This window comes from Mustelus asterias, chromosome 7, assembly GCF_964213995.1.
Source record: "Mustelus asterias chromosome 7, sMusAst1.hap1.1, whole genome shotgun sequence".
NCBI classification, from domain to species: Eukaryota; Metazoa; Chordata; class Chondrichthyes; order Carcharhiniformes; family Triakidae; genus Mustelus; species Mustelus asterias.
Window position 1 is genome coordinate 63,931,948 of NC_135807.1, and position 18,282 is coordinate 63,950,229.

General features: G+C 42.7%; 1 protein-coding gene across 14 annotated transcripts in view; it reads right to left on the bottom strand.

Moving 5' to 3' along the window:
- The window catches only part of pcmtd1 (protein-L-isoaspartate (D-aspartate) O-methyltransferase domain containing 1), a 78,379-nt gene that overhangs the window by 41,410 nt on the left and 18,687 nt on the right, over window positions 1–18,282 (bottom strand). For all 14 annotated transcript variants that reach the window (XM_078216143.1, XM_078216144.1, XM_078216146.1 and 11 more), the window contains one exon: window positions 6,131–6,603. In XM_078216143.1, coding sequence (XP_078072269.1) covers window positions 6,131–6,437 — 307 coding nt within the window. In that variant the 5' untranslated portion in view covers window positions 6,438–6,603. The remainder of the gene's footprint in view (window positions 1–6,130; window positions 6,604–18,282) is intronic.

Genomic DNA, 18,282 nt, shown 5'->3' on the forward strand with positions numbered 1-18,282 from the left:
ACAGAATGTGGGAAATTACAGGCCAGTTAGTCTAATACACGTCGTAGGGAAAATGCTGGAAGCTATTATTAAAGAAGTTAGATGAGGGCACTTGGATAACCTTAAGGTAATCAGACAGAATCAACATGGCTTTGTGCAAGAGAAATCATGTTTAAACAACATATTTGGAATTCTTTGAGGTTGCAAACTGTGCTGTAGATAAAGGAGAACTAGTGGATGTATTGTAGTTAGATTCCCAGATAACTGATAAAGTGCCACATTAGAAGTTATTGCAGAAAATAACAGCTCATGTTATGGGAATAACATATTGGCATGGATAGAAGGTTGGCTGGCTTACAGGAAGCAGGGAGTATGTATAGGTGGGTACTTTTCAGGTTGGCAAAATGTAATGAGTTGAGTGCCTCAGGGATCAATGCTGATACCTCAAATGTTTGCAATTTATATAAATGACCTGATTGAAGGGATTGTTGCCAAATATACTGATGACACATAGATAGGTAGGAAAGTATGTTGTGAAGAGGAGATAACACAGCTTTGCCCACTCTCTCAGAGAGTGGGCAAAGATCTGGCAAATGGAGTATAATGTGGGAAAATGTGAAATTGTCCATTTTGGCAAGAAGAATTAAAATAAACACTATCTAACTGGTGAGAGATTGCAGAATTCTGAGGTGCAGAGGGTTCTGGTGTCCTAGTGCATGAATCACAAAAAGTTAGTATATAGGTGCAGCTATAGGAAAGCTAGTAGAATGTTATAATTTATTGCGAAGGGAATTGAATAGAAAAGCAGGGGTGGATTATGCTTCAGTTGTGCAAGGGACAAGAAAGATCACCTTTGGATTACAATTTGGTCCATCTTATTCAACAAAAGACGTAAATTCATTGGTAGCAGTTCAGAGAAGGTTTACCAGACTATGACCTGGAATGGATGGGTTGTCTTATGAGGAAACACTGGATAAGCTAGGCTTGTATCCACTGAAGTTTAGAAGATTAAAATGTGACTTGATTGACACACAAGACCATAACACATTGGAGCAGGAGTTAGTCATTCAGCCAGAGTCTGCTCCGCCATCAAATGAGATCATGACTGATCTGATATAACTCTCCACTTTCCCGCCTTATCCTCATAACGGATTCCTTACTGATTAAAAATCTGTCCATCTCAGCCTTGGACTTGCTTAACGACCCAGCCTCCACAGCTCTCTGCGGTAAATAATTCCACAGATTCACTACGCTTGGAGAAGAAATTTTACCTCATCTCAGTCTTAAATGGGTGACCCCTTATCCTGAGATTATGCCCTCTGGTCCTAAACTCTCCCATAAGGGGAAGCAACCTCCCAACATCTACCCTGTTAAGCCCCTTGAGAATCCTGCATGTCTCAATAAGGTCACCTCTCATTCTTCTAAGCTCCAATGAGTGGACTGCCTCCAATGCCAGTGTATTTTTCTTTCGATAAGGGGACCAAAACAGTTCACAGGTGTGGTCTAACTAATGGCTTGCATAGTTTTAGCAAGAATGATCTATTTTAATACTCTTTCCCTTTGAAATAAACGTCAACATTCCATTTGCCTTCCCAATTACCTGTTGAACTTGCATGCTAGCTTTTTGTGATTTATGCACACAGACCCCCCCCAAATCCCTCTGTGCTGCAACTTTAGGCAGTCTTTCTCCAATTAAATAATATTCAAACTCCTTTGTTCTTCTTACCAAAGTGCATAATTTCACATTTTCTTACATTATATTCCATTTGCCAAGTTTTTTGCCTACTCACCTAACCTGTCTATATCCCTCTGCAGACTCTGTCATCCTCATCACTTGCCTTCCTACCTATTTTGCGCCATCTGCAAACTTGGCAATAGTACATTCACATTTAAAATGGAGACAAGGTGAAATCTTTTCACTCAGGGTCGTGAGTCTTTGGAATTCTCTTCCTGAAAAGATTGTAAAAGCAGAACCTTTGAATATTTTTCAGCCAGAGTAGATAGATTGTTGGTGAGCAAGGGGTGATAGATTAAGGTTACTATCTACTCCAGATAATCTATCAGATCAGCTATGATTTTATTTAATGATGGAGCAGACTTGAGAGGCTCGAGGTAGAGGTATGCAGCATGGAAACAGGCCCTTCGGCCCAACTTGTCCATGCCGCCCCTTTTTTTAAACCCCTAAGCTAGTCCCAATTGCCCACGTTTCGCCCATATCCCTCTATACCCATCTTACCCATGTAACCGTCAAAACATTTTTCAAAAAGATAAAATTGTACTCGCCTCTACTACTAGCTCTGGCAGTTTGTTCTAGACACTCACCATCTGTGTGAAAAAATTGCCCCTCCTGATCCTTTTGTATCTCTCCCCTCTCACCTTAAACCTATGCCCTCTAGTTTTAGACTCCCCTACCTTTGGGAAAAGATATTGACTCTCTAGTTGATCTATGCCCCTCATTGTTTTATAGAGCTCTATAAGATCACCCCGAAGCCTGCTACGCTCCAGAGAAAAAAGTCCTGTCTATCCAGCCTCTCCGTATAACTCAAACCGTCAAGTCCCGATAGCATCCGAATAAATCTTTTCCGCACTCTTTCTAGTTTAATAATATCCTTTCTATAATGGGTTGACCAGAACTGTACACAGTATTCCAAGTGTGACCTTACCAGTGTCTTCTACAACTTCAACAAGATGCCCCAACTCCTGTATTCAATGTTCTGACCAATGAAACCAAGCATACCGAATGCCTTCTTCACCACTCTGTCCATCTGTGACTCCACTTTCAAGGAGCTAGGAACCTGTACCCCTAGATCTCTTTGTTCTGTAACTCTCCGCAACACCCTACCGTTAACTGAGCAACTCCTGCACTGGTTCGATCAACCAAAATGCATCACCTTGCATTTACCCAAATTAAACTCCATCTGCCATTCGTCAGCCCACTGGCCCAATTGATCAAGATCCCGTTGCAATCTGAGATAACCTTCTTCACTGGCCACTATGCCACCAAACTTGGCATCATCTGCAAACTTACTAACCATGCCTCCTAAATTCTCATCCAAATCATTAATATAAATGGCAAATGATAGTGGACCCAGCACTGATACCTTAGACACACCACTGGTCACAGGCCTCCAGTTTGAAAAACAACCCCAACAACTACCCTCTGGATTCTGGCAATAAGCCAATTTTGTATACATTTAGATACCACACCCTGGATCCCGTGAAATTTAACCTTGTGCAACAACCTACCATGCGGTACCTTGTCAAAGGCCTTGCTAAAGTCCATGTAGACAACATCAATTGCACTGCCCTCATCTACCTTCTTGATTACCCCTTCAAAAACTCAATCAAATTCATGAGACATGACTTCCCACTCACAAAGCCATGCTGACTGTCCCTAATCAGTCCTTGCATCTCTAAATGCCTGTCGATCTTGTCTCTCAAAATACCTAACAACTTACCCACTACAGATGTGAGGCTCACCAGCCTGTACTTCCCAGGCATTTCCCTGCAGCCCTTCTTAAACAAAGGCACAACATTTGCCACCCTCCAATCTTCAGGCACCTCATCTATGACTACCGATTATTCAAATATCTCAGCTAGGGGACTCACAATTTCCTCCCTAGCCTCCCACAATGTCCTGGGATACACTTCATTACGTCCCGGGAATTTATCTACCTTGATGTGCTTTAAGACTTCCAAAACCTCCTGCTCTGTTATATGTACACTCCTCAAGACATCTCTATTCATTTCCCCAAGTTCCCTAACATCCATGCTTTTCTCAACAGTGAATACTGATGAGAAATATTCATTTAGGATCTCACCCATCTCTTGTGGATCCGCACATAGATGACCTTGTTGATCCTTAAGAGGCCCTACTCTCTTCCTTGTTACTCTTTTGCCCTTTATGTATTTGTAGAAGTGTCAGGGGATTACCAGGATAAATATGTGGGGTTACAGGAGTGAGGCCTGGGTGGGATTGTGGTCGGTGCAGACTCAATGGGCCAAATGGCCTCCTTCTGCACTGTAGGGATTCTAATTGTAGATTCTATGCAAGACACGAGAGCACTTTAAATTTCATGACAATACAAAACCTTGGGCATTGCTGGTCCTGTTAATGACTAATTATTACTGTTATGCTGCCATCTTCACACATTTTGCAACTATCCATTTCAAAATGTTATTAATTTTATACTGAAGATAATATTTTTGAATAATGGACTACTTGTGCCATAAAGTGGAATATATAACAGAACAGTAGGCCCAGCATCTGATTGTACAAACTATGAAAATGCATTTAACTCCCATTAAAATATATTCAACAGTTAGAATCCCAGATAGCAAAATGAAACTCTATACTTTTTAAAATCAGGAGAATGTTATTCTTACAAAAGCACCAGAAGCTGCCTGACTTGCTGAGTCGTCCCAGCATTTTCTGCTTTTATTTCAATGTTATTTTACATAGTCGCCATTGTTCTTTTCCCTGCTGGGATTAAATATCTTAAAAAGGACTTACACAGTTACTGCAAGATGGACTTCTCAGATCTGTAATTACAGGAGGGAGACAGTGGCATACGGCAACATCACTGGACTAGTAACCCAGAGGCTCAGTCTAATGCTCTGGGGACATGGGTGGAACATGAAGTAATTTTTTTTTTAAATCTTGAATTTAAAGCTAGTCTCAGTAATGACATCACTGTTTGTTTTAAAAATATAGGGTCTCACTAATATCTTTTAGAGAACAAAATCTGCCAGCCTTCTGTGTCTGGCCCACACGTGACTCCACAGCTACAATGTGGTTGACTCTTAACTGTCCTCTGAAATGGCCAAGCAAACTACTCCATTCAAGGGCAAAATAGAACCATAGAGAGGTTGCGGTGCAGAAAACAAACATTCAGCTTAGTTTCTGTACCAACTTGTGAAAAAAGACATGTTAAAACCAACACCTGAATTGTACGTAAAGGACAGAAAAAATTCTGTTCAGCTTTAATTCATTGGGATATTAGCTGATTAGTAGGATTATTATTATTTCATGCTAACCTATACCTTGGCCTTAATATATCTATAAATGCTGTGTAGGACCATCAACGTATAGGTTAATGAGTACTATGCAACCTACAAAGTGCATGAACTCAGTTTTCTATACACTGAATACCTGTAGATTATTGCACAACTTTTACACAGAAATTATGAGACCCGAAAAAGGCCCTTCTATCACCTCAGTAGTCAGATGATACAATAATAGTTGTTGCTATCTAATCATAGCAATTAATCTTGATTAATTAGCCTACAACATCCAGATGTGAAACAAGGAAACACTGGTGGAAAACTTTGGGAACCACAGATTCAAGATTACCAATTCCTCCCAAGAATGCTAGACAAACCATATAACTACTCTTAAAATTGCTCATACATAGCATAAAATAATATTTTCTGAAAGAAAGCCTTCTAATTTATATCGGAATGATCTCCCTCAGAGCCTGATCCATGTAGGAACAAGTGGTCAATCATGTTGAAGAAGTGTTTCTGCAGATTCACTTTAAAATTCCCACAACTCCTCTTTCAAGCAAAAGATTTTTTGAGTACTTCAAATTTGTATTTGCATAAGAATACACCACCCCCGGAATTCCAATGGAGTGCTATGGGAGCACAATTACAAGGTTGGAAGAGGGTAGTGTTCCAGTACCTCATGCGAATTGCAGCCAATACACAACAGATCACCCATGTTCCCAACTGAGCTGTAGGAATGTCCCAAGAATGCCAAAGGAAAAAAATATATAATTTTCTATTGATGCTTTATTGTCTCCTTTTCCCTTTTTAAAGAAAAAAGAAAAAAAAATATTCATAGACCCCGCCCAACCTGATGATGACTACCACCACACCTGCAATTAAGAGGTGTGGACTGCGACATGGTCAACTCCTTTGACTTTAGGTAAATAGGAGGTCTAGTGCTCTGGCAGAGCAGAATATAACATGGAATTTCAGGCCTTTAAAAACAAACTAACCAACATTAGTAAACCGAGTGACATATTTTAGCACTAGATTTTGTAATAAATTATTGCTTACCACTGCAATATTTCTGGGTAACTCTTTACCATGCAAGCTTTGAATTTAAATTTTAAAATGCAACCTGAAAAACATAAAATTGAATTACCTAAAATTAAGCCCACCATTGTGCTCAAATAGCCAGTTCCACTGCCAAGGTTCAGGAAAGACAATCCTGGTTGAAGTTTCAGTGCTTCCATAACTTCAGAGTAGATACAAGGTGCTGACAGATGTATGTTTCCATGCTTCCAAGCTAGGTCCTTATAAGCATTTTCCCTAAATCCCTCCAAATAATAATCTGCACGATCGATGGCCCTAAAGGCTCGCTCCACTCTTTCTGTACGAATGTACTGGGCTTCTTTTAAGTTGTCAATTAAATCATCATTGTCTTCACCAGCACTCACAGCTCCACCCATGACTTCTCGTGTTGGGAAATCAGATCAGACCCACGAAATGTTAGAACGCCAAGTGCAATAGATAATGCATGAGCAGACGATGACAACAGTGTAGAACTTCACAAGCCTGGATACAGGGCCTTAGGACAGCATCACAGTATTGCAACACAATGTAATGTGTAGAAACCTGCAAAAGACAATTACAGTACGTGAAAATGAACTGTGCAATTAAATGCATTCAATTTACATTAGTTGGAGGAGGGATAAAATACGCAGGGTCTGAAAACAAAACAACCTCTTAACATCCCCTCAAATTTTGCAAGATCTTTTCTGAAACCTCTTCTACGCTATCCATGACCAACAAAGGTACAGCAGACACATAAGGGAAATAGCCAAGCCAAAGCTGAAGAGAGATGGAGTGAATTTGAGGGTGCAATAACAAGGGCAACAGGTGGGGCAATAAGAGGTAATGTAAACAGTAACAATTATATTTTAAATGAAGGAGAGAGCTTGGTGCAGCATGGGTGACAAGCAGAGCTTTGGTAAAGTTGAATTTTACAGTAAATTTGTTGGCCAATACAGGAATGAATTAGTCAAGCTTGCAGGTGGCAAAAGCATGCATGTTGATTTCAGCAGTCCATGGGTTCAAGGAGGAACAGAATCAGGCAGTGGTAATGAAGGTGAAAAAAGATCTTTGTGATGTAAAGGATATTGGTCAGCTGTCCAACCAGTTCTTTAGGGCACAGAGCTGGTGAACAATCTGCAACAGTGATCAGAGTGTTGATGGAAAAGTAATACAATGGTGACTGAATATGTTAGCTTCTGTCTTTCCAAAATTTAGCTGCAAGAAATTGTGACTCATCCAATTGGATGTTGAACATGTAAACTGACAGCACATAAACAGCTCAGGAATCAAGGAAGGTAGAGGTGAGATAAAGCTTGCTGTCATCAGCATACATGTGGAAGCTGATGCTACATCTAGATGATGGTAAAAGGTACAGCGAGAAGATAAAGAACACTCTCAAACCTTAAACACTGATGCAGACTTGATTCCCAAGAATAAAGGTTTTCCATTAATCACAAAGCTTTTCCTCTTCAGATTTAATATAGAAAGACAAGCATTTTCTAATCTAATTGCTTTTAATGCTTCATGGGCTTGGAAACGTCAGTCTTGTAAATAGATTTTTTTTAACCTTTCCTTAAAATCTGCAATGCATCAATTTGTCCAGATTTTATAACAAGGCACGCAAGGTACTATTAGAAAAAACAAGAAGCTTCAACCTACCATATAAAAAATATTAGAACTTTTTAGTGAGAATCTTAAAAGGCAAAATAAAAATAAGTTCCCAAGAGTTTGGATTCAAATAAGGCAACAATGTTACAGTCTACATGGATGGTTGATCACATTTAAAAAGATACAACATAAAAGGATACCAGAGCAAAACTATCTGAATACAATGAAGAAATTCACCTTGCTGACGTGCTCATCTGCTAATCCTAATGTATAAATTAAGATTCCTCATTAAAACCATTCTGCCTTTGCTGCCTGCTTCTCTAATCTCAGCAATTATACAAACTATAATTTTGAAGCTAAATCAGGAGGCCCAAACACAACCCATATCACATTTTTAAATCCTTTTGTATTTCTTAATGCCATTCACATTACATAATAAGAAAGCAGGCAATGTGATTTCATCCTTAACCATTAAGACCACTCTCCCCTCCATCATTTTTCCTATACTTCTAGTAGGTAAATCTTGATATGTTTAGTTCCCAGCCCTGTCTGCCTTGCAGCCATATCCTAGTAATGGATAGCACATCATACCCTCTAAGCTAAGCTGGCACCTGAATTTCATTTCATGCTTTCCTGATGTTGTGAGTTTTTATAAAGAATGCTTAATGGGCCACACAACCTAACCAGTCTTTCTGCTTTAACGTTTTTATCAGGTTTCTTAATCATTTACATCTTTCTGTTGTTCTTTTACCGGTGTTGCCTAAAGTACAATGTTTGTTACTTGACTCTCTTCCCTTTCATTTGTTTCTGAATTATTAATACTACCTTTTTCACCCGAGCCTACTGCTGCATCACCTACCCCCTCCTCTCAGTTTACTTATTTAAAGTCCTTGTGACCGCCCTATTTATCCCCTCCACTAGGACTCTAGTCCCAGTCTGGTTTAGGTCATTGTAATATAGATCCCTGCTCCAATACTGGGTAATAATCCAGAAATTATAACCCTCAAGATGTTGTTCTTTAATTTACCTAACAATTGCTGGTGTTTTCCAAACTTTTCCCCAGGTTGATGGTTCCAATAAAGATCAATATGACTGGATCCTCCCTTTCACTCTCTAATCTCCTTTCAAACCCCATTCACCTGGCATAAGGCAAACAATGTGCTATATGATTCACTTGATCAGGCTATCTGCCCCTTGCACTCTATCACCCCTCTCCTAATTATTGAATTCCCGACAACTGTACTCCCTATCTTGTTCTTCCCATCTCCCCAATCCTTGTCCAGCCTCCAGCTACAAGGTGCCATGGTCTGTATTCTGGCCATCCTTCAGAGAGTCTTTTTATTTTTATCTTCACAGGTATAAAATACATTATGCCTGTTGAATAGAATCAGTTTCTGTGCATCCTCATTCTCTATCTTATCCAAGTTTCCCTTGCTTGATACAGTATCTGTCACATCCACTCCTGAACTTTCATTTCTCCAAATGTGACAAAAGTCTGGAGCAAACTGTTCAGATAAGGTTTCCTCTCCCTTATGTCTCCAATTATACTGCAGCTCAATGACTCTGAGCCACAGAGGCTCAAAATGAAAACATCTAATGCAGATGTGTTCACTCTGAATAGTCTTCCTGTCTACAAATTCCCAAATTCAGCATGCCTAACACACAATCGACTCTGTAATATCTTATGCGCTTGTCTTCACGCTACTTTTTAATTTGTTGTCAATCTTTTTCTACGCATCAACCAAAGGCAACATGAGTAAGTTTTTTCCTTGAAATGCAATGACTGGTTAGAAAATAACAAGAACTAGGAGCAGTAGACAATTCAGCCCTATGAGCCTGCTCCACCATTCAATGCGATCATGGCTGACCTCATCTCGGATTCATGCCTTCTTGCCCGCTCCCCATAACCCTTCATCATGCTACTAATTAAAACCTATTACCTCTTCTTTTAATTTTTTTAGTGTTCTGGCGTCCACTGTACTCCAGGGTAGAGAATTGCACAAATTCATGACCGTTTGAGTGAAGTAATTCCTTCTCATTTCTGTTTCAAATCTGCCAACCCTTAGCCTAAAACTATTGCCATTTCTTCTAGGATGTCCAACAAGGGAAAACATCTGCTCTACATCTACCATGTCAATCCCCTTTAGCATCTTATTTACCTCAATTAGATTATAATCTACAATGCTCTGCTTGAGAGGATGGTGGTGACAGATTCAATTGTGGTTTTCAGAAAGGGAAATGGATAAACAGAGCTGTGTTACAGAGAAAGGTGAGTGAGTGGGAATTGCTGAATTACATTTGCAGAGTGCTGGCATGGCTTCAACAGGACAGGATGATCTCCTCCTGTGCTGTAACTATTCTGATTGTATATTTCTAAATTGCATGAAACACTAGAACACTTGACAAACTTACTACCTCACAGTTACATGATCCACTATAAGTATTGGAGACAAAGTTTGCTGATAACATGATTATAGGTGGTATTGTAAACAGTGTAAGTGGAGGCATAAAATTACAAAAATATGTTGCTAGATTAAGTGAACAGACACATCTATAACATATGAATTTACACATAGGCAAATGTGAGATCATCCACTCTGGACTAAAAAGGATAAAACAGAGTATTCTCTAAATGATGAAGCGAGAAACTGTCACGGCCCAAAGAGTGTGGGAGAGGAGAACTGAGCTCAGCAGGGGGCCGGCCAGGTGACCAGGAAAATTAGCACATCAGCAGCAGCACCCCAATTGCAGACTGGCTGTCTCTGCAGATACATGAAATAGTCAGCGCAGACAAAGGGGATATTTCACTATATCTATCACATAACTGAATGTCCTTGCTAACAGCACCAAAACAGCAATGAAGACATTATTAAGTGACCATTGTCTGAATGGACATTCCATCCAGCAACCACTAAAGATTATGACATTACAGATGGGTCATGATTAAACAGCTATTGTCATGGGCCTACCTTTTTGTATCATATGTAAATAATTTACCAGTGTGCATGACTAGAAACAATTATCTTTACTAGAAGTTGTAAATGCCCTATTAAAAGACTGACTGCACAATCAGGCAGAACAGATTGAAGTGGCCTTAGGAATTCTTCAGTTCTCCTCAACTTATCGATAACAAGGCAACAAAGGATCCATCACTTCGAACGCTGTGTCGAATGTCTTTTTAATTCCGACAGTTTTCTGGAGGTCCCACAGAGATGGTAACCCCTCTCTCCTGGGCAAAGTCTTGATACACTGCTCCGACAACAGACGACTCAGCCAGCACAAAAATAAGGCAGGGACCTTTTCCTTGCACAAGTCTTTCTACTGTTGGTCTCCTGTGTGCGACTCAGGGCGAGTGAAGGGCTCTGCCATAGCCAGTTGTCACGACTGATGGAAACTATTGTGATAAGGCATCACAGGGTTAGTGTCCCCGACTTGCAACTTGAGGGCTGGAGTTCCCAAGAGCACTATAAAGGGTTAGAGTCCGCGAGAGCTCGGTGTGCGAGTTAAAGTCCCAAAGCCCTCAGCGAGCAGGATAATGTCTCCTAAAACAAAGAATTCCAGATACTATCAGCTAATTCAAAATGAGAAATTCAGAGTTCAAATCGAATTGCCCACAAAAGGGAACACTCCTAGCCTATATGGACGTACATTACGGATCCGGAAGTATTCAGTACGTCAACAAATGGATGAAATGGACAGAAGGGAAAAGTGGATGTTTTCCTCCAGAGAGAACGTTCAATTGGGATAGAATAGAATTTTTGAGAGAAACTTTGAGGAAAAAAGAGAAACAGGGTAAGAGAGACGTGGGATGGTCACAATTTATGAGCTGCAGACAAGAAGCCTAGAAAAGGAAGGAAGAGACCAGACGTAGGAGTAGAGAGGATGCAGAATATTAAAAAAGGGAAAGAGAAAAAAAAAGGAAGGAAGATGAGATGAGGGGTTGAAAAATCTAAACAGCATGGACCGGTCCAGAAGCCTAGTAAAATGTAGCGTAATGATCTCTAGACTAGACTCCCCTATACTCGACCCTTCCTCAACACAACCAACTCCCTCAACCTGTTACTGAACTGATTCAGACTTCTTTGGCGCCGCCATTGAATCTACCTCCTCCAGTATACAGTCCACCAAGGACAGAACTGGTTCAATCGCTGCTGATTCAACAGTGTTTTATTACGGTAGTGCTGAGGGGTTTACTCCAATTGCGGTGCAGACAAGCAGCCAGAAAATTAGGGAACAGCCAGGGTCATCACATCAGATACCCTAAAGGCTTTCCCCGGACCCAACGGGGTCCCCGTTCACGTATGCAGACCGTGGACCCCCTCAGAGTTGAGAGCGATTGTTGATTCCATGCCTAATCCTAAAGATGAAATTGACAAATTTGTGGAAAATTGTAAATTCTACGAAAGTGTCATAACCCCACAGGTCCTTGATGCCTGCCTGGGGTCAGCCAGGTGGAGCAAGTCCAGGGAAAGTGTAACTGGTCCGATGATGACACTGAGGGGGACCGCCTCAATACTTTGTGGTCTGAATTATATGCCTCTTTGCGTAAACGCACTCAGCCTGCGGTTGCTTGACATAAGATTAATAACATAATACAAAAACCCTGTGAGGTTGCTGGAAATTATGTGGAGCGTGTTAGTGGTGTATTCGGGGAAATATTTCAGACTTGATCCAGAGCAGGGGGGCCGGCATTAGTGAGTGTTATTGTAAACAGAATGCAATCTCATATGAAACAAATGTTCTGTACAGCTTGCATTGGATGGGAAACAAAACCATTGCAAGAAATTATAAGTGCTTTACAACGTTCTCTGTGCCAGATTGAGCATCAGCAGCAGACGGCTAAAGAAAAGACAGAAAAAGTACTGGTAATGGCTCCGGGTGGCCTCCAGGGAGCACCCCAGCACCAATATTGGGGTCCAAACAAAAGGGGTACAGGAAGAGGCAGAAGAGCAGGAAGGTTACAGGACAGGGGTGCCTGTTACAACTGCGGACAGATGGGTCACCGGGCACAAGCGTGTCCACAGAGCAGAACCAATATTAATCAGGGGACTCCACAGCTCTTAGGACACCATGCTCCATTTAGGCTGACTAAGCCATTTGGCTTGGGCCCACGTTCAACCATCACAATAGGGTTGCCACTCCCAGACATCATCCCAATTAGTAACGACCGACAAATACCAATTTTCACAAGAACCGGTGATTCCCCACATTGTCAACAGCCACACTAGGGATTTCCTGATCGATACAGGGGCAACTTATTCCACTGTTAGGAGCGCCGACTACCCCACCTTGCAGGAATTCACGTCTTCACTTAATGTGGTGGGACTAACAGGTTAGCCCCTTTCAATGCCATTGTCAGATAGGGTCCCTTTTTCCACCAGGGCCATTCAGGAGAGAACCAATTTTTTATTTCTAATAACGTCCCAATCGACGTACTGGGCAAAGATCTACTATGCAAACTGGACTGCACTCTCATTTGTACACCGGGAAGAACTAGTCTACCAGTGCCATAACAACATTGTGGACATATATTTGCACTCACAGAACAAACTCTTACTACTAGCCCTGCTGTATGGTGGTGGCAGATTACGACTCCAGGGCTTTCTCAAAGACTATACCAGGTCACCCAAGATTTGCTACAGAATCACCTCATCCAGATGAGGTTTCCACATTTTGACACAACACTTAAATGCTGGCACTGTATTTACACAGTACTGCCTATTACGACCCAGAAGGCTGTGATGCCAATTATACATCTATCGCCACACCGTACCTCGGTGAACATTTTCAGTTTTGTATGGCATCCCTTTACTGCAGTCCCGAAGGCATAGCCATGATAGTCGAATTGTCCTCAGGTCGCCAAAACTGTCTTTAAGAGCCAGAGTGATACCACTCTTCGTGTTACACTCTGTTATGGACAGAGTATTTGGGTCCAATGGTACTGCATCTGTTACAACAGCCACATACCAAAACCTTCCCCACGGACTTCGGGCAAGCTACCATTCTGGGTTCCTGCGGGGTTTGCCGAGTTACCACCCAATTAACCTCGCTTTCTGTCAGCAGAATCATATAAAGTGCAGGTGGACCCGATGAAACCCCTGCCACGAAAACTACAATACCCTTTAAGTACTGCAGCTGAAAAAGGGATCGCGCCTGTCACGGAGGAGTTAATCCAACAAGGTGTTGTAATCCCTACTGTTAGTCCATGCAACACACCTATCCGGCCTGTCAAGAAACCCCACAAGGAAGCATGGTGGTTCGCCCAGGACTTTTGAGCAATTAATGCCTGTGCGATCCCCGCCTACCCACTCGCCCCAACCTAGCCACTGTGCTGAGTTGCATATCACCTACCTCTACTTATTACACTGTTGTGGATTTGTGCGGTGCTTTCTTCCTTATACCCATCCACCCAGATTCACAGTACTGCTTCGCATTTACCTATAAGGGCAAACAATATACTTGGACTCGCCTGCCACAGGGATACAGAGAAAGCCCTACCATTTTTTCTTGAGCATTACAGCAGGATATGTCTTTTAAAGGGCAGACAATCTCCTCCTTGCCTCCCCCACTCTGGAAGCCTCGGAAGGGGACAGTGTGACCTTACTCAATGCATTAGCCTGGAAGGATCATAAGGCTTCTAAGGAAAAACTTCAGTTGTGCCAGTCATCTGTAACATACTTGGGCCATGTACTCTGTCGGGACACCCGTCTCCTGTCATAGCAACGTATTGCTGCTGTTTTAAAACTCCCAAAACCCCTCTAAGCGTGACTTGGTGCATTTTCTCAGAACGGCAGGATATTGTAGACAGTGGTTGCCTAATTATGCAGAACTTTGCTGACCTTTACAAGACCTTGTCATACCATCTGCCCCAGACGACCTCACATGGAATGAAACCATCCTCGCCTCTTTTGTGGTCATCACAACTGCCCTTGCATCCGCTTCTGCATTGGAATTGCCAGACTACACCAAGCCTTTCCACTTGTTTGCCTCAAAAGACCCGAAGGTTCGCACAGTCAGTGCTTACTCAGCAGCATGGTGCTGGATACCAGCCAGTCGCCTATTACAGTGTGCAGCTCCACCCTGTAGCTCGAGGCTTACCATCCTGCCTCAAAACAATTGCAGCTATCTATCATGCAGTCGTCTCCTCTCAGAACATTACTCTGGGTCACTCCACCATACTGCATGTCCCACACTTAGTCACCTCCTTGCTAACTCATTCTGCTACACATCTTACAGCTGCCTGAGCTCCCGATATGAAACTGCCTTACCGTCTGATTCAGCACTTTCAACACCCCGAGACCTGCTCTCAAAAGATTATCCTCTGCCAAATCCTGACCTCATATTTTATGTTGATGACTCCTCCATGAGAGCAGCCGATTGGACTCTCCAATCTGGTTACGCAGTCCGCACACTCACCACTATCCTGGAATCAGTTAAGTTGTGACCCCCCCCCCCGAATTTTTGCTCTCACGTGGACCTGCATCCCAGCAGAAAATGCTACAGTCAACATCTATACAGATGCTCGTTATGCCTTCAGAGTCGTTCATGATTTTGGCAAACTGTGGGAATTATGTGGCTTTCTCACCTCTTCCGGGATGCCGACCAAACATGGGTCTCTTATTCAAAAATTTATTAAAAGCTATACAAATGCCCTCCGCGATTACCGTTATCAAATGTGCCGCCCACACTGACAGACAGAATGATGTCTCCCTGCAAACGCTTGAGCTGAGACTTCAGCTCGATCCGCGGCCACCCAAATCAAAGAGACCGTGGTAACTCAGTTTACAAATAGCTTCTTGTTCAGCTGGAGCCCCATCTGTCGATGACGTAGTACAACTGCAAGCTGCTGCTGATGTGTCAGAGAAAATGGCCTGGGCTGACAACACTTGCTATCAAATCCCATCTGGTCTTTGGGTATCCCACGACAGCCACGTGGTCACCCCAGGACAGCTACACCCTTGGCTTGCTCATGCGTGTCATCACTTCGCTCATGCAAAGGGAGGGATGGACCATATTATCCAGCTGATGTGGTATGCTCCAGATTTTGCTGCTTACGCTGCTAAAATCAGCGCTAAATGATATATAAAAAATTTAATATGGCAAAAATGCCTAGCATACAACCTGCTTCCACAACCCCAGCCGTGGGGCTCTTTTGTACACATGCAGATGGACTTCATTCAAATGCCCAAGGATATGAGTTTTAATTATGCATTGGTAATTGTAGATCTATTTTCTAGAAAGATAGAAGCATTTCCTACCTGTCAAAATGATGCAGCAATGGGAGCCAAGGTTTTACCAAGAGAAATCGTGCCGAGATATGGCATTCCTGAAATCATGTCAAGCGGTTATGGAGCTCCTGAAAGGACTCCAATGTAAACAACGACTGTTCTACCCATATCACCCACAATCCACTGGAGCAGTAGAAAGACAGAATGGAATTCTGAAAACCAAAATAGCCAAATTGTGTAGCGAGACAGGTCTAAAATGCCAGCGGTCTTGCCCATTGCACTTATGATACTGAGGTCAAGGCCTAACAGAACCACTGGACGAACACCAAACAAAGTCATTATGGGGAGACCTATGAGGCTGCCAATAAGTGCTCCCCTGACAGTCAAAGCAGTGGACATCCACACCATGAGTGAAGAGATGCTAAATTACTGTACTGCACTAACAAAATCATTGAAGGGTTTTCATTCACAGATAGCCGAGGCCCAGAAGGAACCAACCAGCAAGACCTGCCATGTTTACCAGCCAGGGAACTGCGCATTCATGAAGGCTTAGCGATGCAGGAATTGTCTGGAACCACACTGGGAAGGACCACACCAGGTATTGCTGACCACACACACAGCACTGAAGCTTGAAGGGAAGCCAACATGGATACACGCTGCACACTGCAAGCAGGCTCCCACACCGGAATAATGTTTGAACTCTGTTTAATTGTGCTGATTTGTGCAGTGATCCTATATAATATTGTCGGGGCCTGGGTAAATAACTCTGCTGTTCTGCGAATGCTGACCATAGCCTCAAGGGAATCGGACTAATTGCTGGTTCTGAACCCACTTTTCCACTATTGTCTCCCCCCCAGAACTGCATTTGTTTGTGTTCCCTTGTAATACTTCCTGGCATGAGGACCAAACAGTAGCCCTAATTCGAAATATGCCAACTTGGAGGAGCCAGCCAACCCCAATTGTGCAAAAGGGAGGAACACACTGGGCTGGCACAAGCACCATAGGGTATATAGCCCTGAAGCTTGTGGCGTGGATCGCATCTATACAATTCATAATTACATTCCTTTTAGTGGGAGAAGCCACAAGTGTGATGTCCCAAACGCCCTTGTCATTAAAGAGTACCGGGTTCCATGAGTTTTTGAGGGCCATGTTCCCTAGTCTGGGTATGGCCCAATTAGACAGTGCCATCATCAATATCTCAGCCACTATGGAAAGGATAGAAAATAACTCAACGGACACTATCCAAACCCTGTAATCTGAGATTCAATCCCTGTCTAGGGTGGTTACACAGAACCGTATGGCTCTGGACTTTCTCCTGGCAGCCCAGGGAGGCATATGCACAGCCATAAATGAGTCTTGTTGTTTCTCTCATAGCCAAAACAGACACAGATGTGAAAATCATACATGATCAATTGCAGGTCTTTCATCAAATAGCAGAGGAAAAATCTTTTGACTGGTGGTGCTGGCTGCCTGATGTAGGAGGATGGTTAAGGGGCTCCTAAAGTATGCCCTAATCAATCAGTTTTATGACAGTCATTGTAATATATTTCCTAATTCAATTGTCACTCTGCTGCTGCAGAGCCATGCACGCTAGTCTGACACCTAGTTTCCCCTAATCAAAGCAACTTGCCTGTGTTGCAAAAAGGAGGAATGTGGGAGAGGAGAACTGAGCTCAGCAGGGGACTGGCCAGGGGACCAGGAAAATTAGAACATCAGCAGCAGCACCCCCATTGCAGATTGGCTGTCTCTGCATATACATGAAATAGTCTGCTGTTCCAGAAAATATGGGATAGAGAAGAAATTTCTGCTGACCTCAGGGATGCCATCAGCGTCACCAACTTCAAGAAAGGAGACAAAGAGGACTGTAGAAACTACTGAGGAGTCTCCCTAATCTTCATCACCAGGCAGAGCATTGCTAGCTGCATTCTACCAGTCTCTAAGTAATCCTTCTGGAAAGCCTGTGTGGCTCCAACCGAACTGTAGAACAGCAGACACGAGTTTCACTGCACGACAGCTTCAAAAGAAATGCCACGAGCAACATTAACCACTCTACGTGACCTTCAAACAAACTGGGGTTGTTCTCCCTGGAAAGACGGAGGATGAGGGGAGACTTAATAGAGGTGTATAAAATTATGAAAGGCATAGATAGGGTGAACGGTGGGAAGCTTTTCCCCAGGTCGGTGGTGACGTTCACGAGGGGTCATAGGTTCAAGGTGAGGGGGGGGGGGGGGGGGGGGGGGAGGTTTAACACAGATATCAGAAGGACATATTTTACACAGAGGGTGGTGGGGGCCTGGAATGCGCTGCCAGGCAAGGTGGTGGAGGCGGACACACTGGGAACGTTTAAGACTTATCTAGACAGCCATATGAACGGAGTGGGAATGGAGGGATACAAAAGAATGGT